We start from the raw sequence: 23,792 nt of genomic DNA on the forward strand, positions 1-23,792 counted from the left end.
TACTCATATAAAAGAGAAGAGAACAAGAAAGTATAGAATCCTCTATGTCACAGTAGAGATTCCTTGAGGTGTCAGAGGAAAATAGGAATAGAAGGATGAGGTAGATAGAGAAGAATTCGAACATATAAAGAAGGAGAGAGTCCGAATTGCTAATTGAGGAGGAGTGTTAGTCCTTAAATAGAAGAAGGTGAGAAGGGGGGGAGAAATTTTCGAAAACAAATTTAAAAGGATTTTGAAATAATTAAAAGGAATTTTGAAAAAGTGGTTGATGGTTTTCGAAAATTAAAATTGAGAAAGTAGTTAAGTGATTTTGAAAAAGATTTTGAAATTAGCAATAAAAAAGATATGATTGAAAATTATTTTGAAAAATATGTGATTGAGAAGATATGATTGAAAAACAATAAAAAAAGATTTGATTTTAAAATTAATGACTTGGCTAACAAGAAATTTAAAAGATATGATTCTAAAATTCAAATATTGAACTTTTCTTAACAAGAAAGTAACAAACTTTAAGTTTTTGAATCAAATCATTAATTATTAGAAAGGATTTTCGAAAATAATGAGAGAAAAATGGAAAAGATTTAATTTTGAAAAAGATATGATTGAAAAAATAATAAGAAAAATATTTGATTTTGAAAAATTATGAATATTTGAAAAAGATTTGAATTAAAAACTAACTTACCTCCCTTGTACTGTCCTGGCGTTAAACGCCCAGAATGGTATCCATTCTGGCATTTAATGCCCAAATTACTACCCTTTTGGGCATTTAATGGTACCCTGGGTGGCGTTTAAACGCCAGATTTCCTTCCTCACTAGGCGTTTTGAACGCCCAACTTTTTCTCTGTAATTTTTCTGCTGTATGTTTTGAATCTTCAATTCTCTATATTATTGACTTGAAAATACATAATTTTGAAAAAAAAATTTGAATTTTTAATGATGAGAGAGAACAACAACAAAATGAAACCAATCATGAAAGACTGAGATCAAATAAACAATGCATGCAAGACACCAAACTTAGAAATTTTCATATTAGAGACACTAATAAATTGAGAATGCACATGAGAAACAACAAAAGACACTAAACAAGAGAATTTAAAGATCAGACCCAAGAAAATCATCAAGAACAACTTGAAGATCAATGAAGAACATAATGCATATGTTTTCGAAAAATGCAAGGAAATTAAAAAAAAAACATGCAAGACACCAAACTTAGAAATTCACACTAGACTCAAACAAGAAACACAAATTATTTTTAGTTTTTATGATTTTACTAAATATTTTTGTATTTTTCAAAAATTATTTGGAAAAAGAAAATAAGGAATTCAAAATTCTTAATGAGAATTCCAGGAATTATGCAATGTTAGTCTAAGACTCCGGTCCAGGAATTAGACATGGCTTACTAGCCAACCAAGCTTTCAGTGAAAGCTTCGGTCCAAAACACTAGACATGGCTAATGGCCAGCCAAGCTTTAGCAGATCATTACATTCAACAGCAAGATTGATAGAAATCAACAAGCTCTTGTAATGATAAGTTGAAACCTCGGTCCAAAAGATTAGACATGGCTTCACAGCCAGCCAGAGTTCAACAGATCATCATGAAACTCTAGAATTTATTCTTAAAAATTATGTAGAACAAAATAAAATATATTTTTTTTTTATTTTTCGAAAAAAAGTTTAAAAAAAATAAAATTACCTAATCTGAGCAACAAGATGAACCGTCAGTTGTCCAAACTCGAACAATCCCTGGCAACGGCGCCAAAAACTTGGTACACGAAATCATGATCGCACACTTTTCACACAACTCCGTGCAGCTGACTAGCAAGTGCACTGGGTCGTCCAAGTAATACCTTACGTGAATAAGGGTCGATCCCACAGAGATTGTCGGCTTGGAGCAAGCTATGGTCATCTTGTAAATCTCAGTCAAGCGGATTCAAATGGTTATGGGGAATTGATAATTAAAAGATAAATAAAACATAAAATAAGATAGAGATACTTATGTAATTCATTGGTAGGAATTTCAGATAAGCGTATGGATATGCTTTGTTCCTCCTGAACTTCTGCTTTCCTATTGCCTTCATCCAATCATTCATACTCCTTTCCATGGCAAGCTGTATGTTGGGGGATCAACGTTGTCAATGGCTACCGTCCGTCCTCTCAGTGAAAATGGTCCAAAATGCGCTGTCACCACACGGCTAATCATCTGTCGGTTCTCACTCATGTCGGAATAGGATCCATTGATCATTTTGCGTCTGTCACTACGCCCAACACTCGTGAGTTTGAAGCTTGTCACGGTCATCCCATCCCAGATCCTACTCGGAATACCACAGACAAGGTTTAGACTTTCTGGATCTCAAGAATGCTGCCAATTGATTCTAGCTTATACCATGAAGACTCTGATCTTATGGAATGGAGGCTAAGAGATATATACTCAAGCTATTGCAAATAGAACGGAAGTGGTTGTCAGGCACGCATTCATAGGTGAGAATGGTGATGAGTGTCACGGATCATCACATTCATCAGGTTGAAGAACTAGTGAATATCTTGGAATAAGAATAAGTTTGAATTGAATAGAAAAACAATAGTACTTTGTATTAATTCATGAGGAACAACAGAGCTCCACACCTTAATCTATGGGGTGTAGAAACTCCACCGTTGAAAATACATAAGAACAAGGTCCAGGCATGACCAAATGGCCAGCCCCCAAACGTGTATAAAAGTATAAAGGTCTAAGGACTAAATGTCCAAAGATGAAAATACAATAGTGAAAGGTCCTATTTATAGAGAACTAGTAGCCTAGGGTTTACAAAAATGAGTAAATAATGTAGAAATCCACTTCCATGCCCACTTGGTGTGTGCTTGGGCTGAGCATTAAAGCTTTCACATGTAGAGACTTTTCTTGGAGTTAAACGCCAGCTTTTATGCCAGTTTGGGCGTTTAACTCCAGCTTTTATGCCAGTTTTGACGTTTAACGCCAGAATAGGGTAGAAAGTTGGCGTTTAAACGCCAGTTTGTGTTACCAAAACTCGGGCAAAGTATGGACTATTATATATTGCTGGAAAGTCCATGATGTCTACTTTTCAACGCAATTGAGAGCGCACCAATTGGGCTTCTGTACCTTCAGAAAATCCACTTCGAGTGCAGAGAGGTCAGAATCCAACAGCATCTGCAGTCTTTTTTCAGCCTCTGGATCAGATTTTTGCTCAGGTCCCTCAATTTCAGTCAAAAAATATCTGAAATCATAGAAAAACACACAAACTCATAGTAAAGTCCAGAAATGTGATTTTTGGATAAAAACTAACTAAAGCATACTAAAAACTACCTAAAAACAATGCCAAAAAGCGTATAAATTATCCGCTCATCAGAACTCTAGGGGAAAAGGGGGGATCATTCATTACAGACTATAATTAATGCAATTGAAATTTTTGGTTTTTAAATATGAATAATAAAAGGAACTCTTGGCTAGGCATAGGAATTGGGGTCACCATCCTTGTCTAATAACCATATCTTGACAATTGTGAGGAACCAAGCTCATTAAGTTTACTTCTATACTTGAAGTATATCAAATAGCTTGATCAACATCAATCTATAAGTCCTAACCTAGCTACTAATTGACTTAGTAGTAGGCTAGTGTCAATGATTATCAAATTGACTACTAAGGGTTTTCAAATTACCAAATCCATTAGATCCAATGACTCAAGTTTGCCCAATTTTCTTAGCCTAGATCAAGAGCAAAGAAAACTACTCCATCATCAAGGGAAACATTTCATCAAACACATGGTATGCATTAATAAAAGACATATTCAAATTGCAATTAAATTGGAATTTGAAAGTACCCGCTAATAATTATCAATGGAAAACCACTCAAACAACACTATTAATCATGGAAAACATCAATGTATCATTAGAAATTCAAGATCCACAAAGTTCATAAGATGAATAGAAAATGGGAAATAATAAGAAAACATAAATCTAACACAAGATCTCAACAAAATTATACTAGAGAATTCAAATTAAGTAATCAAAACTAGAAATTAACAAAACCCAATTCAAAATTCAACAAGGGAAGATCAAATCAAACTAGATCTAGAGAGGGATAAGGGTTTCTCTCTCTAGAAGAACAAGAAACAAAAACTAGCCAAAATTATGTCTAAGTGTATAATGAATGATCCCACCCCCCTTTCTTCCTAGAGTTCTTGGGTCTTTTCCATGTAGAATCCAGCTGAATTTAGGCTTGCAGAGCCTCAGAAATTGCCAACCATGACTTCATTAATGAGGTTACGTGCTGCTCGTCACGCGTACGCGTGGCCTGAGTTTCGCGAATCACGCGTACGCATCGATGGGGAATTCGCCAATCCATGCAGATACGTCACTCTCGCGCGCCATGCCTTGCTCCTTGCACACACACGTGCACATGGGCTACGCGTGCGCGTCGCAGTCGATTCTCCAAACCCAATTCTTCATGTTCCTTCCACTTGTGCATGCTTCCTTTCTCTCTTCTAGGTCATTCTTGTCCTATAAACTCTGAAATCACTCAACAAACATATCACGGCATCGAATTATAATAGAAGAGGATCAAAATATGGCATTTTTAAGGTAAAAGAAGCATGTTTTCCATCATGAAGCAGAATGAGGAAGAGAACACAAAACCATGCAATTTCTATGAATAAGTGTGGAAAATATTGACAAAATCCACTAAATTCTACACAATGTAAATCACAAAATTGGGGTTTATCAAACCTCCCCACACTTAAACCAAGCATGTCCTCATGATAAAAATAAAAAGACCAAAGACCATGGGAGAAAAGGATTCATGAAGTGCAAATTACCTAAATGAATGCATGCAACTAATATAAATGTATCTATCTACTTGGTCAAGGGTGAATCTATCCTCCCCTAATCATGATTTCCAAGATTTGTCTTTCATCTTACAATCAATAATTACTCAATGCATGCGTACAAGTATCATAAGGACTTATTCATAGGTTGTAATGGGGCTAGGGTAAAGGTAGGGATGTATATGGTCAAGTCAGCTTGAAATTTGAATTTTGATTAACCTAAGATCTCACCAAACACATAAAACAACCTATATAATTCTAATACAATACCTAGCTACCCATGATTCTCACTTTTTCATATACTCATGCATTCTTTTTAATTCACATTCCTTATGCATTGTTATTATTATTTTACTTTGGGGCATTTTTGTCCCCTTTTTATTGCATTTTTTATATTTCTTTTTCTACACATTTTTTTCACACATTTTTTTCTTTTTGCAATAAAGTATATACAAGGGCATCAATGTATATGGTTTTTACATTTAGTGCATGAATATGTACCCAATTCCATGATTTTCAACAAAAATACAAAATACGCTTTTACCTCAACCAATGTCCTAAGTTTCCCATACCTAAATGATACACACCCTCACTAGCCTGAGCTAATCAAAGATTCAAATTAAGTGACATTTATTGTTTTTCACTTAGGGGTAGTGATGTGGTAAAATTTAGAACAAAAGGGATTAAATAGGCTCAAATTTGGCTAACAATGGTTGATGAAAGGTAGGCTATTTGGGTAAGTGGGCTAAATAAAATGATAGCCTCAATCATATAAATGCATTCATACATGGAATAATGGACATAAAGAATCCAACAAATCAAAGATCACAATCATAGAGAGAGAATAATGCACACAAGAATGGAAATAAGTGGTTATAAAATGTAATCACACCGTAAGGCTCAAAACTCACATGCTTGTGTTCTTAGCTCAAAAACCATGTTCCAAAAATTCATTCTTCAAGCAAGTTTATCGCAAAAATTTTTTTTTTCAAAATTCGTAAGGTGCCCTAAAACAGTTTCTTGGAAAAGAAGTCATCACCCTAACCAAGTAGTCCTAACAAGAAAAACTAACTAAACATGCAAGGTGTCCTAATTAACAAAACAAAAGAGATTTAAAGTCCATAGATGTTGAAACGAGGAGATTATTACCCATGGAGATCGGTCAAACGACCTCCCCACACTTAAGAATTGGCACGGTCCTCCGTGCTACTAGCAAGGTGCAAGGGGTGGTAGGGTTTGGAACTTCCACTATCCCGTTCGTGAATGCTCTCTTCACTTAAGTACAAGGTGGATGTGGAGATCTCCAGTTCCTCCATAGATGGGGTCACAAAACTCAAAAGCTTCTTTATATAAGCAAACCAGCGTTGATTCCGCCGTTCATATCTATCCATCTTCTTATGGAGATCCTCAAGCCGTTGGTAGAAAGATCCTTGTGGTGTAGAAGAAGTGGTAGGGATATCCGAGGGGATAGCTATATCCAGGGTTCCGGGTTCCACCGGAGGCTTGAGATATTTTCCGGTTGGGACGACGTCGCCCTCTACCGGAATCATTGCTTTCCGATCCTTAGACTCCCGGGGAACACCAGCAGTAGCAACTAACTCTGTCACCAAGGCGGGAAAGGTAGGTTACCCTTGGCATGAACACGACCCATGGCTTGTTGGATGAGGCGAGCAATGTTAACCGGCCACTCTGTGAGTATACACCAAACTGGCAAGGCTAGGTCCGCGGTGATCAACATCTTGTGAGTGCTGGGAAACACGCAATGAGACAAGATCTGGGTCCATGCTCGAGTCTCTACGGTTAGAAAGCGCGCAAGAATGCCCTTAGGTCGGGGCCTGAGTCTCCCTCGGGTCCAAAATGTATCCGGTTTGGCAATAACCCGGCAAACAGCGTCCTAATCAAAAACAAAATTGAAGTAATCACACTGCCGGAGGGCCTCTTGGTAACCATCTACCTCATTTGGCACGGGTAAGCCTCTAAGTACTTCTTGAATAGCTTTTTTCGAAACCAAAACTTGCTTCCGGCGCGCAAAAATAGTCTGAAGAGAAGGGGAGTGGTAATTGGTGTAGAACTCCACCACCCACGAGAGGTTGGCTTTTTGTGGCCTCCGCATGAGAAATTCCCATCCTCACCGCTCAATGCGAGGTATGACAAACTAAACTATATGATCCGGAGGGGTAAAAAGAGGTTCAAAATGATAATTCCATGCAATCATGATGGGGAACATGAGCTCACAATAGCGGTTGGGAAACCTAGTGGGGTCCCTCACAGGGTTGTCCTTCTCTTGTTCATCAATATTAATGATGCTTCACGCCTTATTGGGGAAAAGCTTAGCCTTGGGTGCATGGTGCGCCTTGGTGGTGGATCTTTGAGGTGCCCTTTTGGTAGGTGGCTTCTTCAGTGCCTTTTTCTTGTCCTTTTTTATGGCCATCTGAAAAAGGAAAGGAAAAAGAGAAGACATTAAACTCAAAAAAACCACACTTGAATTATAACATGCAATTGAGAAAAGTGCCACAAAAGAATAGGTATCTTGAAAACATGACAGCTGCAACATGTAAGTAAGACAACCATTGAAACACGGAGCAATCCACTAGCATGGGATGCAAGAGTGAGAAAGGCATGCAAGTAAGGCATGAGAAGAATAAACTCAAGCATCACTAGCAATTCAAAGTGACATATGCAAGAAAGATAAAAAGCGCAGGAAAATCAATTACCTAATCTAACCCCAAGACAATAAAGCATGCAAAAGGAATAAAGTGGAGTTAGAGAGGGTTGAAACACAATTCTTGCAATATGACCTAAGGAAGCAAGTCATGGGTATGAGCATATGAATGGTAAAGATGAAGTGCAATGAGCTCGATGTACAATAAGAAAGAAAGTGTATTGAGAGAAGAGCACCAAATTGAAAGCATAGTGTCAAAATTGACTAAAAATGTGATAGGTACAATTCAACAAACACTTGGTGTACACATTCAAGCAATAAGCAAATTGAATAAATGCAAAAATGCAGTACCCCAAAATGATATACCCAACATCAAAACAACATTACATAATCATGAAGGATTTAAAAGATAACAAACTAACCCATCAATGCAAGAGCTAACTTAAATTTCAAAACCCATGGAAAATGGGAAAAAAATAAAGAAAGCAAATAAACAAGAACAAATTTAACAAGGTGCAACTAAAAGAAATAAAAGAGAGTAAATAAATGCAACTAAGAAGAAAAGAAATAAAGCAAAGACAAAGAGAATGGGGAAGAATATGACCTTGAGAGGAGAAAGAGAAGGTAATGTGCAAGTGAGAAGAAGGGAAAGAGAGAAGAGAGAGAAGAGGGGAGAGAAAGTGGGACCGCCGGAAGTGGTGGTCGCCGGTGGTAGTGGGCGGAGACAAGGTGGTAGGAGAAGGGAGGAAGAAGAAAGGAGGAGGAGAGGAAGAAGAGAGTGGAAGAGGGAAAACTCAAACAGGGCGCATTATAAGTGACGTCATGATTATGACGTGTGCGCGCACGCGTGGGTGGGTCGTGACAAGAAGACGGTCACGTGAGCGCCATTCACGCACGTGTGCGCGCACGCGTGGGTGGGTCGTGACAAGAAGACGGTCACGTGAGCGCCATTCACGTGTACGCGTGGATTGGTAGACAGATAACGGACGCGTACGCGTCACAGCAAGCGTACGTGTGGAGATAACTGCGCGTTTCGCGCAGTGCTTGCGTAATGCTCGCGCAACTCTCGGGTGTCATGTACTAGGGGTGGCATGTAAGGCGGCCGATGCGTACGTGCCATGTGCGTGCACGCGTGGGTGGGCAAGAAGGCGAGACGATGCGAGAGCGTGCTACACGCGTATGCGTGGTAGGAGTTGCACATTGCGCGCAATGCTTGCGCGATGTTTGCGCAACTCTCGGGAAAATGTACCAAGAGTTGCACACAGAGCGACCAACGTGTACGCATCGAAAGCGCACACGCGTGGACAAACATGGGGACAGGCGACGCGTGAGCGTGCCTCACGCGTACGCGTGGGTAGGCATTCGCGCATTTCGTGCAGTGCTCACGCAATGTTCGCGCAACTCTCGGAAAAATGTACGAAGAGTTGCAAAACGCAAGCGACACACACCCGTCCTGCACGCTTAAGCGTGGACCCCCTTTCTTCTTTTCTTTTTTTTTTTTACAACATAGAAAAGGTATTTTGAATACATTCCTGGCAGGTATTCAAGCTAGATAGTCAAGAAAACACTCACAAATTCATGCACTACTCAAAATAAAGCATTTTCTCTAACCTTATCAATTTATCCATACCAAGATTAATGAAATCTACATGAATATCATAACAATTCAACAAAATCAACAAAAGCTAGCATACCTAAGCAAACTCACAACACCAAGAAATCACAAAATTCACAAGAATCTAAAGCTAGAAGCAAGAAAGTATACACAAGGAAGATCTTACCATGGTGGGGTGTCTCCCACCAAGCACTTTTCTTTAACGTCCTTAAGTTGGACGGTCATGCGCTTAAGTTTCCCCTCCTATCGGTGCATCCGTAAGCAAGAACACCTCTAACTCCTTCGGTGACTTGTAGCCATGGTACTTCTTTACCCGGTGGCCATTCACCTTGAATGTTGTGCCACTTTGAGGGTGGAATAGTTCAACCACAACATAGGGCTTAACCTCCTTCACCCTAAATGGACCATCCCACCTTGAACGAAGCTTTCCGGGCATGAACCAGAGTCTTGAGTTGTATAAGAGAATGTCGTCACCTTCTTTGAAATCCTTTTTGCGGATATGATGATCATGGAATGCCTTAGTTTGCTCCTTGTAAATCCTTGCATTCTCATAGGCCTCTAGCCTAAGGCACTCAAGTTCCTCCAGTTGTAATTTTCTGGCTATACCTGCCTTGGTGAAATCCATGTTACACTGCTTAACCACCCAATAGGCCTTATGCTCAATCTCCACCGGAAGGTGGCATGCCTTACCATAGACAATCCGAAAGGGACTCATCCCCAACGGGGTCTTATAGGCCGTCCTATATGACCATAGTGCATCTCCCAACCGAGAGTTCCAGTCCTTCCTTTGTGGATTCACCACTTTCTCCAAAATTTGCTTAATCTCCCGGTTGGACACCTCTGATTGTCCGTTGGTTTGGGGGTGGCAAGCAGTCGCAACCTTGTGCAATACCCCATAGCGCTTGAGTAGTGCCTCTACTTTTCTGTTGCAAAAGTGGGAACCTTGGTCGCTCACGATTGCTCGTGGTGAGAGAGGCCTAAGTACTAGCCGTATAGTCTAACTTCCGTCTAGCTTGCCGAGTGTGTAACAAAGTTCTTTCAATCTCAAGGTCAAGCTCGGCTAAGCTAGAGTTGGGTTGAGGCCGAGTCATCAAACTTGGGAGTCATAGCACATGTATAAAAGAAATCTAAACTACAAACTAAGTATTGAAAGCAAGTAAACTATCTACACTATTCATATATTCACACAACCAATGTCAAGGCATACATTGCAACCATTCCCTGGTAACAGCGCCAAAAATTTGATAAAAGAATTTATACCAATTCGGAATTTCACAAAATGGATTCGTTAATAGTATAGTAGAAACCAATAATCAATCCTCAAATCAAATTTTAAAGATTTGGTTGTCACAAAGTTCAACCACAATAAAAGTAAACCGAAGTATTCAAACCTCGGGTCATCTCACAAGGAATGGGCAAAACATGTGCATCAACATTGGTTAGAATTCTGGGGTTGGGAGTCATAATCAATAAATTAAACTACTAGACTTAATAAGCAAGAAATCTTAAAGTGCAAAAAACTAAATCAAGTAACTAAAGCTGGGTATGAGCAATTTCAAACTAACAAGAGAACTTCCAATATAATTCTACTCTAGAACTAAGCAAGTAACTATAACTAGAATTAATGCAATTGAAATTTTCGGTTTTCAAATATGAATAATAAAAGGAACTCTTGGCTAGGAATAGGAATTGGGATCACCATCCTTGTCTAATAACCATATCTTGACAATTGTGAGGAACCAAGCTCATTAAGTTTACTTCTATACTTGAAGTATATCAAATAGCTTGATCACCAAATCCATAAGTCCTAACCTAGCTACTAATTGACTTAGTAGTAGGCTAGTGTCAATGATTATCAAATTGACCACTAAAGGTACTCAAATCACCAAATTCATTAGACCCAACGACTCAAGTTTGCCCAATTCCCTTAGCCTAGATCAAGAGTAAAGAAAACTACTCCATAATCAAGGGAAACATTTCATCAAACACATGGTATGCATTAATAAAAGACATATTCAAATTGCAATTAAATTTGAAATTGAAAGTACCCACTAACCATTATCAATGGAAAACCACTCAAATAACACTATTAATCATGAAAAACATCAATGTATCATTAGAAATTCAAGATTCACAAAGTTCATAACATGAATAGAAAATGGGAAATAAAAAGAAAACATAAATCTAATGCAAGATCTCAACAAAATTATACTAGAGAATTCAAATTAAGTAATCAAAACTAGAAATCATCAAAACCCAATTCAGAATTCAACAAGGGAAGATCAAATCAAACTGGATCTAGAGAGGAATAAGGGTTTCTCTCTCTAGAAGAACAAGAACAAAAAACTAGCCAAAATTATGTCTAAGTGTGTAATGAATGATCCCCCCTTTTCCCCTAGAGTTCCTGGGTCTTTTCCATGCAGAATCCAGCTGAATTTGGGCCTGCAGAGCCTCAGAAATTGCCAGCCACGATTTCATTAATGAGGTCACGTGCTGCTCGTCACGCGTATGTGTCGCCTGAGTTTCGCGAATCATGCGTACGCGTGAAGCATGCGTACGCGTCGATGGAGATTCGCCAATCCACGCGAATGCGTCACTTTCGCGTGCCATGCCTAGCTCCTTGCACCCACTCGTGCGTGTGGGCTACGCATGCGCGTCGCATCCGATTCTCCAAAGCCCAATTCTTCATGTTCCTTCCACTTGTGCATGCTTCCTTTCTCTCTTCTAGTTCATTCTTGCCCTACAAACTCTGAAATCACTCAACAAACATATCACGGCATCGAATGGTAATAGAAGAGTATCAAAATATGGCATTTTTAAGGCAAAAGAAGTATGTTTTCCATCATGAAGCAGAATTAGGAAGAGAACATAAAACCATACAATTTTTATGAATAAGTGTGGAAAATATTGACAAAACCCCCCAAATTCTACACAATATAAACCACAAAATTGGGGTTTATCAAGCACCAAGGTATAATACATAAAAGGAGAAGTCTAAGCATTTATATATATACATAACAAAATATAAAAGTCCAAACTCCCATCTTCGCTACAATATAACTTCAGACGCTTAGCAAGGCACATCTGGACCTACATCTGAAAAATAACAATATCGTTTGGAATGAGAACCGGGGGTTCTCAGTGTGGTTAAGGTGCCCACATATATAATAAATAAGGTCCCGGGAAAGCTAGTGGCAATCCTAGAATGCCGACACTCAGATTATAAAACTTAAGGGACTAAAACACAAACCATAAACAGGTGGTCATCTAAGGTCCTAACTTAACCAAAATCGTACCAAAACCCTCAATCTCTTTGCCTTTGCTCCATTCCTCCAACTCCGATGAAATTGCATAGGCAGATAAAACAGACAAGTCAAACACATACAGAAATCATATATAACAAGTAGGCAATTAGAAATTAACATAAATAAATAATTAAGCAAGCCAAGACAATGCACACTCAAACAAAATATACAAATACACGTGATGTATACCTTTCCTACTAGCCGTGAGCTCACGTGCCGGTTAACTGCCAGAACCCGATACACCCGGTAGCTAACCCTGATACTGTCTCTCGACTGCGCATTTCCAGGAGGCATAAGATCGGGGGATTAGTGCCCTACCCCCATCTCCTAGAGGCATACACTAGGGGAAAATAAATCGGGGGATTAGTTCCCTACCACCTTCCCCTAGTGAGGCCGTGCCATACCGGTCGAGGGATTAGTGCCCTACCACCTTGCTCACATCCCATCAAAACACAATCACAAGGAATGCGGGAGAATGAATCAAGGGATTAGTGCCCTACCGCCTTTCCCACATCCAACATATCACAAAATTAAACTAGAACCCTCAATCTCTTCGACTTTCCTCCATTCCTCCAACTCTGATGCAATTGCATATACATACAAAACAGACAAGTCAAACACATACAGACAGCATATATAACAAGTAGGCAATTAGCAATAACATGAATAAACAATTAAGCAAACCAAGACAATACACACTCAAACAAAATATACAAATGCACATGATGCATGCCTTTCCTACTAGCTGTGAGCTCACGTGTCGGTTAACTGCCAGAACCTGATACACCCGGTACCTAACCTGGATACCGTCTCTCGACTGCGCATGTCCAGGAGGCATAAGATCGGGGGATTAGTGTCCTACCACGTTCTCCTAGAGGCATACACTAGGGAAAAATAAATCGGGAGATTAGTGCCCTACCACCTTCCCCTAGCTAGTGAGGCCATGCCATACCAGTCGGGGGACTAATACCCTACCACCTTGCAGACAGAGAGAGAAAGAATGTGAGGGAATACATCGGGGGATTAGTGCCCTACCACCTTCCTCACATCCCACTAAAACACAATCACAAGGAATGTGGGAGAATGAATCGGGGGATTAGCGCCCTACCGCCTTCCCCATGGTACGCGGAATCGTGATTATACTTTAATTATGTAAAATTCATTGCTCTTTCTTTCCCTGGAAATGGCGCCAAAAACATGATGCGAAGACCATGGTTCACAACTCCGTATAACTAACCAGCAAGTGCATTGGGTCGTCCAAGTAATACCTTACGTGAGTAAGGGTCGAATCCCACGGAGATTGTCGGTATGAAGCAAGCTATGGTCACCTAGCAAATCTCAGTTAGGCAGATATAAATTGATAATGGTGTTTTCGAATAATAAATAATAGAATAGGGATAGAGGTACTTATGTAAATCATTGGTAGGAATTTCAGATAAGCGAATGGAGATGCTTTTCGTTCCTCTGAACCTCTGCTTTCCTGCTATCTTCATCCAATCAGTCTTACTCCTTTCCATGGCTGGCTTTATGTGATACATCATCACTGTCAATGGCTACTTTCGGTCATCTCTCGGGAAAATGATCCAATGCCCTGTCACGGCACGACTAATCGTCTGGAGGCATCACCCTTGTCAATGGCTTCATCTTATCCTCTCAGTGAAAATGATCAATGCACCCTGTCACGGTACGGCTATTCATCTGTCGGTTCTCGATCATGCTGGAATAGGATTTACTATCCTTTTGCGTCTGTCACTAACGCCCTGCAATCGCGAGTTTGGAGCTCGTCACAGTCATCCAATCATTGAATCCTACTTGGAATACCACAGACAAGGTTTAGACCTTCCGGATTCTCTTGAATGCCGCCATCATTCTAGCTTACGCCACGAAGATTCTGGTTAGGAGATCTAAGAGATATTCATTCAATCTAATGTAGAACGGAAGTGGTTGTCAGGCACGCGTTCATAGGGAATGATGATGATTGTCACGTTCATCACATTCAGGGGTGAAGAGCGAATGAATATCTTAGAAGCGAAATAAGATGAATTGAATAGAAAACAGTAGTACTTTGCATTAATCTTTGAGGAACAGTAGAGCTCCACACCTTAATCTATGGAGTGTAGAAACTCTACCGTTAAAATTACATAAGTGAAAGGTCCAGGCATGGCCGAGATGGCTAGCCCCCAAAACGTGATCAATAGATCAAAAGATAATCCAAAGATCCAAAGATGTAAAAAAGACTAGTAAAATGTCCTATTTATAATAAACTAGCTACTAGGGTTTACATGAGTAAGTAATTGATGCATAAATCCACTTCCAGGGCCCACTTGGTGTGTGCTTGGGCTGAGCTTGATTGTTGCACATGTAGAGGTCCTTCTTGGAGTTGAACGCCAGTTTTTGTGCCAGTTTGGGCGTTCAACTCTGGTTTTGGATCCTTTTCTGGCGCTGGACGCCAGATTTGGGCAGAAAGCTGGCGTTGAACACCAGTTTACATCATCTATTCTTGGCCAAAGTATGGACTATTATATATTGCGGGAAAGCCTGGATGTCTACTTTCCAACGCAATTGGAAGCGCGCCATTTCGAGCTCTGTAGCTCCAGAAAATCCACTTTGAGTGCAGGGAGGTCAGAATCCAACAGCATCAGCAGTCCTTCTTCAACCTCTGAATCTGATTTCTGCTCAAGTCCCTCAATTTCATCCAGAAAATACCTGAAATCACAGAAAAACACACAAACTCATAGTAAAGTCCAGAAATGTGAATTTAACATAAAAACTAATGAAAACATCCCTAAAAGTAACTAGATCCTACTAAAAACATACTAAAAACAATGTCAAAAAGCGTATAAATTATCCGCTCATCACAACACCAAACTTAAATTGTTGCTTGTCCCCAAGCAACTGAAAATCAAATAGGATAAAAAGAAGAGAACATACTATAAATTCCAAACTATCAATGAAACATAGCTTTAATCAAATGAGCGGGACTTATAGCTTTTTGCCTCTTGAATAGTTTTGGCATCTCACTTTATCCATTGAGGTTCAGAATGATTGGCATCTATAGGAACTCAGAGTTCAGATAGTGTTATTGATTCTCCTAGTTCAGTATGATGATTCTTGAACACAGCTTCTTTATGAGTCTTGGCCGTGGCCCTAAGCACTTTGTTTTCCAGTATTACCACCGGATACATAAATGCCACAGACACATAATTGGGTGAACCTTTTCAGATTGTGACTCAGCTTTGCTAAAGTCCCCAATTAGAGGTGTCCAGGGTTCTTAAGCACACTCTTTTTTTTTTGCTTTGGACCTTGACTTTAACCGCTCAGTCTCAAGTTTTCACTTGACACCTACACGCCACAAGCACATGGTTAGGGACAGCTTGGTTTAGCTGCTTAGACCAGGATTTTATTCCTTTTAGGCCCTCCTATCCACTGATGCTCAAAGCCTTGGGATCCCTTTTATTTGCCCTTGCCTTTTGGTTTTAAGGGTTATTGGCTTTTTGCTCTTGCCTCTTGGTTTTAAGAGCTTTGGCTTTTTCTGCTTGCTTTTTCTTTTTCTTTCTATTTTTTTTTCGCCTATTTTTTTTTCTCTTTTTTTTCTGCAAGCTTTGTTCTTTGCTGCTTTTTCTTGCTTCAAGAATCATTTTTATGATTTTTCAGATTATCAAATAACATGTTTCCTAGCCATCATTCTTTCAAGAGCCAACATATTTAACATTCTTAAACAACAACTTCAAAAGACATATGCACTGTTCAAGCATACATTAAGAAAACAAGAAGCATTGTCACCACATCAATATAATTAAGCTAAGTTCAAGGATAAATTCGAAACTCATGTATTTCTTGTTCTTTTGAATTAAAACATTTTTCATTTAAGAGAGGTGATGGATTCATAGGACATTCATATCTTTAAGACAAAGTTACTAACTACTAATGATCATGTAATGAAGACACAAACATAGATAAGCACATAACATAGAAACGAAAAACAGAAGAAACAAGAACGAGGAATGAATCCACCTTAGTGATGGTGGCGTTTCCTTCTTGAGGAACCAATGATGTCCTTGAGCTCTTCTATGTCTCTTCCTTGTCTTTGTTGCTCCTCCCTCATTGCTTTTTGATCTTCTCTTATTTCATGGAGCATGATGGAGTGCTCTTGATGTTCCACCCTTAGTTGTCCCATATTGGAACTCAATTCTCCTAGGGAGGTGTTGATTTGCTCCCAATAGTTTTGTGGAGGAAAGTGCATTTGAGGCATTTCCGGGATCTCATGGTGATGAGCTTCATACGCCTCTTGAGCTCCATGAATGGGCTCTTTTGCTTGCTCCATCTTCTTCTTAGTGATGGGCTTGTCCTCTTTAATGAGGATATCTCCCTCTATGTCAATCCCAGCCGAATTGCATAGGTGGCAGATGAGGTGAGGAAAGGCTAACCTTGCCATAGTGGAGGACTTGTCAGCCACCTTGTAGAGTTCTTGAGGTATAATCTCATGAACTTCCACCTCTTCTCCAATCATGATGCTATGGATCATGACGGCCCGGTCTATAGTAACTTCAGACCGGTTGCTAGTGGGAATGATTGAGCATTGAATGAACTCTAACCATCCTCTAGCTACAGGCTTGAGGTCCAATCTTCTTAGTTGAATCGGCTTGCCTTTGGAGTCAATCTTCCATTGAGCTCCTTCTACACATATGTCCATAAGGACTTGGTCCAACCTCTGATCAAAGTTGACTCTCCTTGTGTAGGGGCGTGCGTTCTCTTCCATGTTTGGCAAGTTGAATGCCAACCTCACATTTTCCGGACTAAAATCTAAGTATTTCCCCCGAACCATTGTAACATAGTTCTTTGGATCCGGGTTCTTACTTTGATCATGGTTCTTGGTGATCCATGCATTAGCATAGAACTCTTGAACCATTAGGATGCCGACTTGTTGGATGGGATTTGTTAGAACTTCCCAACCTCTTCTTTGAATTTCATGTCGGATCTCCGGATACTCATTTCTTTTGAGTTTGAAAGGGACCTCAGGGATCACTTTCTTCTTGGCCACAATATCATAGAAGTGGTCTTGATGGACTTTGGAGATGAACCTTTCCATCTCCCATGACTCGGATGTGGAAGCTTTTGTCTTCCCTTTCCCCTTTCTAGAGGATTCTCCGGTCTTAGGTGCCATCAATGGTAATGGAAAAACAAAAAGCTTATGCTTTTACCACACCAAACTTAGAATTTTGCTCGCCCTCGAGCAATAAAAGAAAGAATAGATGAAGAAGAAGAAGAAGAAGAAGAAGAAATGGAAGAGAGGGAGGGTGGGAAGTGTTTCGGCCAAGAAGGGTGTAGAGGGGTGTGTTGTGTGAATTTGATGAAGAATGGAGGGCTTTATATAGAGAAGGGAGGGGGGGAAAGGTTTCGGCCATATGGGTGGGTTTGGGTGGGAAATTGGTTTTGAATTTTTGAAGGTAGGTGGAGTTTATGAGGTAGGTTTATGGGGAAGAGTGGATGGATGTGAGTGGTGAAGAGGTGATGGGGAAGAGAGTTTATGGGGTTGTGTGAAAGAGAGTGGTGAGAAGAAGTGAGTGGGGGTAGGTGGGGATCCTGTGGGGTCCACAGATCCTGAGTGGATCCTGTGGGGTCCACAGATCCTAAAGTGTTCAAGGATTTACATCCCTGCACCCATTAGGCATGTAAAAATGCCTTTGCACACAACTCTGGGCGTTCAGCGCCAGGTTGGTGGCCATTTTGGGCGTTCAACGCCCATTTGTGTGCCATTTCTAGCGTTGAACGCCAGAACCTTGCCTGTTCTGGCGTTCAGCGCCCAGAAGCTGCCCATTTTGGGCGTTCAGCGCCAGAACCATGCTCTGTTCTGGCGCTGAACGCCAGACAGATGCTCCTCCAGGGTGTGATTTTTCTTCTGCTGCTTTTGATTCCGTTTTCAATTTTTATATTTATTTTGTGACTCCACATGATCATGAACCTACAAAGACATATAAATAAGAAAAATATAGTTAGATAAATAAAAAAATTGGGTTGCCTCCCAACAAGCGCTTCTTTAATGTCAATAGCTTGACAGTGGGCTCTCATGGAGCCTCACAGATATGCAAAGCATTGTTGAAACTCTCCAACACCAAACTTAGAGTTTGGTTGTGGCCTCCCAACACCAAACTTAGAGTTTGACTGTGGGGGCTTGGGTTGACTCTGCTTTGAGAGAAGCTTTTTCTGCTTCCTCTCCATGGTTGCAGAGGGAGATCCTTGAGTTTTAAACACAAGGGAGTCCTCATTCCATTGAAGGACTATTTCACCTCTGTCAACATCAATCACAGCTCTTGCTGTGGCCAGGAAAGGTCTTCCTAGGATGATGGATTCATCCTCTTCCTTTCCAGTATCCAGGACTATGAAATCAGCAGGGATGTAAAAGCCTTCAACCTTTACTAACACGTCCTCTACTTGTCCATAAGCCTGTTTTCTTGAACTGTCTGCCATCTCTAATGAGATTTTAGCAGCTTGCACCCCATAGATTCCCAGTTTCTCTATTACAGAGAGGGGCATGAGGTTTATTCCTGAACCAAGGTCACACAGAGCCTTAAAGATCATGGTGCCTATGGTACAGGGTATTATGAACTTTCCAGGATCCTGTCTCTTCTGAGGCAATGTCAGTTGATCCAGATCACTTAGTTCATTGATGAACAAGGGAGGTTCAACTTCCCAAGTATCAATGCCAAATAAGTTGGCATTCAGCTTCATGATTGCACCAAGAAACTTGGCAGTTTGTTCTTCAGTAACATCCTCATTCTCTTCAGAAGAGGAATACTCATCAGAGCTCATGAAGGGCATAAGGGGGTTCAATGGAATCTCTATGGTCTCTAGATGAGCCTCAGAGTCCTTTGGTTCCTCAGAGGGAAGCTCCTTATTGATCACTAGACGTCCCAGGAGGTCTTCCTCCTTGGGATTCACGTCCTCTCCTCTCCTCACAGGTTCGGCCATGGTGCTTATGTCAATGGCCTTGCACTCTCCTTTTGGATTCTCTTCTGTATTGCTTGGGAGAGTACTAGGAGGGATTTCAGTGATCCTTTTACTCAGCTGGCCCACTTGTGCTTCCAGATTTCTAATGGAAGATCTTATTTCATTCATGAAACTTACAGTGGCCTTAGACAGATCAGAGACTAAGTTTGCCAAATTAGAAGTATTTTGTTTAGAGTCATCTGTCTGTTGCTGAGTGGATGATGGAAAAGGTTTATTATTGCTAAACCTGTTTCTTCCACCATTACTAAAGCCTTGTTGAGGCTTTTGATCCTTCCATGAGAAATTTGGATGATTTCTCCATGATGAGTTATAGGTGTTTCCATAAGGTTCACCTAAATAATTTACCTCTGCTATTGCAGGGTTTTCAGGATCATAAGCTTCTTCTTCAGAAGATGCCTCTTGAGTACTGTTGGATGCAGCTTGCATTCCATTCAGACTCTGAGAAATCGTATTGACTTGCTGAGTCAATATTTTATTCTGAGCCAATATGGCATTCAGAGTATCAACTTCAAGAACTCCCTTCTTCATAGGCGTCCCATTACTCACAAGATTCCTCTCAGAAGTGTACATGAACTGGTTATTAGCAACCATGTCAATGAGTTCTTGAGCTTCTGCAGGCGTTTTCTTTAGGTGAATGGATCCACCTGCAGAAGTGTCCAGTGACATCTTTGATAGCTCAGATAAACCATCATAGAATATATCCAGGATGGTCCATTCTGAAAGCATGTTAGAAGGACACTTTTTGGTCAACTGTTTGTATCTTTCCCAAGCTTCATAGAGGGATTCACCTTCTTTCTGTCTGAAGGTTTGAACATCAGCTCTAAGCTTGCTCAGCTTTTGAGGAGGAAAGTACTTGGCTAAGAAAGTTGTGACCAGCTTATCCCAAGAGTTCAGGCTGTCTTTGGGTTGAGAATCCAACCATAATCTAGCTCTGTCTCTTACAGCAAAAGGGAAAAGCATGAGCCTGTAGACTTCAGGATCTACTCCATTAGTCTTAACAGTATCACATATCTGCAAGAATTCAGTTAAGAACTGAAAAGGATCTTCAGATGAAAGTCCATGAAACTTGCAGTTCTGCTGCATCAGAGAAACTAATTGAGGTTTCAGCTCAAAGTTGTTTGCTCCAATGGCAGGAATGGAGATGCTTCTTCCATGTAAATTGGAATTAGGTGCAGTAAAGTCACCAAGCATCTTCCTTACATTATTATTATTTTCGGCTGCCATCTCCTCTTCCTGTTCGAAAATTTCTGAAAGGTTATGTCTGGATTGTTGTATTTTAGCTTCTCTTAGTTTCCTTTTTAGAGTCCTTTCAGGTTCTGGATCTGCTTCCACAAGAATGTTCTTATCCTTGCTCCTTCTCATATGACAAAGAAGAGGGCACAGAAAATAATAATAATAATATGGATCCTTTATACCACAGTATAGGGATCCCTTTGTGAGTGGAAGAGAAGAGGGAGACAAAGAATGTGATGTAAAGAAAGAAACACAACTGTGAAGAGGGCAGAGATGTGAGATGAGATGTTAGTAATTGAATAAATAAATAGAAGGAGATGAGAGAGAAGGAATTTTCGAAAATAATTTTTGAAAAAGAGTTAGTGATTTTTGAAAATAGTTTTTGAAAAATGTTAGTATTTTTTATTTTTTTTATTTTTTTCGAAAAATTTTAAAATCAAAAATAAAAATAATTAGTTAATAAAAAGAAATTTTTGAAAAAGAGGGAAGATATTTTCGAAAATTAGAGAGAGAGAGAGTTGGTTAGGTAGTTTTGAAAAAGTTAAGAAACAAACAAAAAGTTAGTTAGTTAGTTGAAACAAATTTTGAAAATCAATTTTGAAAAGATAAGAAGTTAGGAAGTTAGAAAAGATATTTTAAAAATCAAATTTTTGAAAAAGATAAGATGAGAAGATATTTTTGAAAAGATATGATAGAAATTAGTTTTTGAAAAAGATTTGATTTTTAAAATCACAATTAATGACTTGATTCATAAGAAATCACAAGATATGATTCTAGAACTCAAAGTTTGAATCTTTCTTAACAAGCAAGTAACAAACTTGAAATTTTTGAATCAAAACATTAATTGTTATTGTTATTTTCGAAAATTTGGTATAAAAATAAGAAAAAAATTTTTGAAAAATATTTTTAGAATTTTCAAAAATAACTAAGAATTTTGAAAAAGATTTGATTTTTGAAAAAGATTTTGAAAAAGATAAGATTTTCAAATTGAAAATTTGATTTGACTCATAAGAAACAATTTGATTTTAAAAATTTTTGAAAAAATCAATCCAAATTTTCGAATTTTGATGAGAGAAAATGGGAAAGATATTTTTTTTATTTTTGGATTTTTATGATGAGAGAGAAAAACAACAAAAAGACTCAATGCATGAAAATTTTGAATCAAAACAATGAATGCATGCATGAATGATATGAATGTCAAGATGAAAACCAAGAACACTTTGAATGTCAAGATGAACATCAAGAACATATTTTTGAAAAATTTTTGATGCAAAGAAAACATGTAAGACACCAAACTTAGAAATCTTTCATGTTTAGACTCTAAGAAACGAAAAATGCACATGTAAAACAAGAAAAGAAACAAAACATGAAAACATCAAGATCAAACAAGAAGACTTACCAAGAACAACTTGAAGATCATGAAGAACACTATGAATGCATGATATTTTCGAAAAATGCAAGATGCATATGCAAGTGACACCAAACTTATGATATGACTCAAGACTCAAACAAGAAACACAAAAAATATTTTTGATTTTTATGATTTTCTAATTTTTTTGGATTTTTTCGAAAATTATATGAAAAAGAAAAAATAAGGATTCCAAAATTTTTAACATGAATTCCAGGAATCTTGCATTCTTAATCTAAAGCTTCAGTCCAGGAATTAGACATGGCTCACTAGCCAGCCAAGCTTCACATGCTTCATGAAACACTAGAATTCATTCTTAAAAATTTTGAATCTAAAATTTTTTTTCGAAAACAGGTGAGAAAATTTTTGAAATATTTTTGAAAATTTTTTTTTGAAAAGAAAACAAAAAAAAAGAAAATTACCTAATCTGAGCAACAGGATGAACCGTTAGTTGTCCAAACTCAAACAATCCCCGGCAACGGCGCCAAAAACTTGGTACGCGGAATCGTGATTACACTTTAATTATGTAAAATTCATTGCTCTTTCTTTCCCTGGAAATGGCGCCAAAAACATGATGCCAAGACCATGGTTCACAACTCCGTGTAACTAACCAGCAAGTGCACTGGGTCGTCCAAGTAATACCTTACGTGAGTAAGGGTCGAATCCCACGGAGATTGTCGGTATGAAGCAAGCTATGGTCACCTTGCAAATCTCAGTTAGGCAGATATAAATTGATAATGGTGTTTTCGAATAATAAATAATAGAATAGGGATAGAGGTACTTATGTAAATCATTGGTAGGAATTTCAGATAAGCGAATGGAGATGCTTTTCGTTCCTCTGAACCTCTGCTTTCCTGCTATCTTCATCCAATCAGTCTTACTCCTTTCCATGGCTGGCTTTATGTGATACATCACCACTGTCAATGGCTACTTTCGGTCATCTCTCGGGAAAATGATCCAATGCCCTGTCACGGCACGGCTAATCGTCTGGAGGCATCACCCTTGTCAATGGCTTCATCTTATCCTCTCAGTGAAAATGATCAACGCACCCTGTCACGGCACGGCTATTCATCTGTCGGTTCTCGATCATGCTGGAATAGGATTTACTATCCTTTTGCGTCTGTCACTAACGCCCTGCAATCGCGAGTTTGGAGCTCGTCACAGTCATCTAATCATTGAATCCTACTTGGAATACCACAGACAAGGTTTAGACCCTTCCGGATTCTCTTGAATGCCGCCATCATTCTAGCTTACGCCACGAAGATTCTGGTTAGGAGATCTAAGATATACTCATTCAATCTAATGTAGAACGGAAGTGGTTGTCAGGCACGCGTTCATAGGGAATGATGATGATTGTCACGTTCATCACATTCAGGATGAAGAGCAAATGAATATCTTAGAAGCGAAATAAGATGAATTGAATAGAAAACAGTAGTACTTTGCATTAATCTTTGAGGAATAACAGAGCTCCACACCTTAATCTATGGAGTGTAGAAACTCTACCGTTAAAATTACATAAGTGAAAGGTCCAGGCATGGCTGAGATGGCCAGCTCCCAAAACGTGATCAATAGATCAAAAGATAATCCAAAGATCCAAAGATGTAAAAAAGACTAGTAAAATGTCCTATTTATAATAAACTAGCTACTAGGGTTTACATGAGTAAGTAATTGATGCATAAATCCACTTCCGGGGCCCACTTGGTGTGTGCTTCGGCTGAGCTTAATTG

At 39.2% G+C, this 23,792-nt stretch overlaps 1 protein-coding gene and 1 non-coding gene across 2 annotated transcripts; one reads left to right on the forward strand and one right to left on the reverse strand.

Annotated features, from left to right (window-relative positions):
- Window positions 1-9,340: 9,340 nt before the first annotated feature.
- LOC112742951 (uncharacterized) lies at window positions 9,341-9,736 on the reverse strand. The gene has a single exon (XM_025792192.1). The coding sequence runs from the start codon at window positions 9,734-9,736 to the stop codon at window positions 9,341-9,343; it is 396 nt and encodes a 131-aa protein (XP_025647977.1).
- A 10,408-nt stretch (window positions 9,737-20,144) lies between these two features.
- Window positions 20,145-20,252, forward strand: LOC112745182 (small nucleolar RNA R71). The gene has a single exon (XR_003173124.1). It is a non-coding gene; the product is annotated as a small nucleolar RNA R71 (small nucleolar RNA).
- Window positions 20,253-23,792: the final 3,540 nt, after the last annotated feature.

Source organism: Arachis hypogaea, chromosome 14 (genome assembly GCF_003086295.3).
Source record: "Arachis hypogaea cultivar Tifrunner chromosome 14, arahy.Tifrunner.gnm2.J5K5, whole genome shotgun sequence".
NCBI classification, from domain to species: Eukaryota; Viridiplantae; Streptophyta; class Magnoliopsida; order Fabales; family Fabaceae; genus Arachis; species Arachis hypogaea.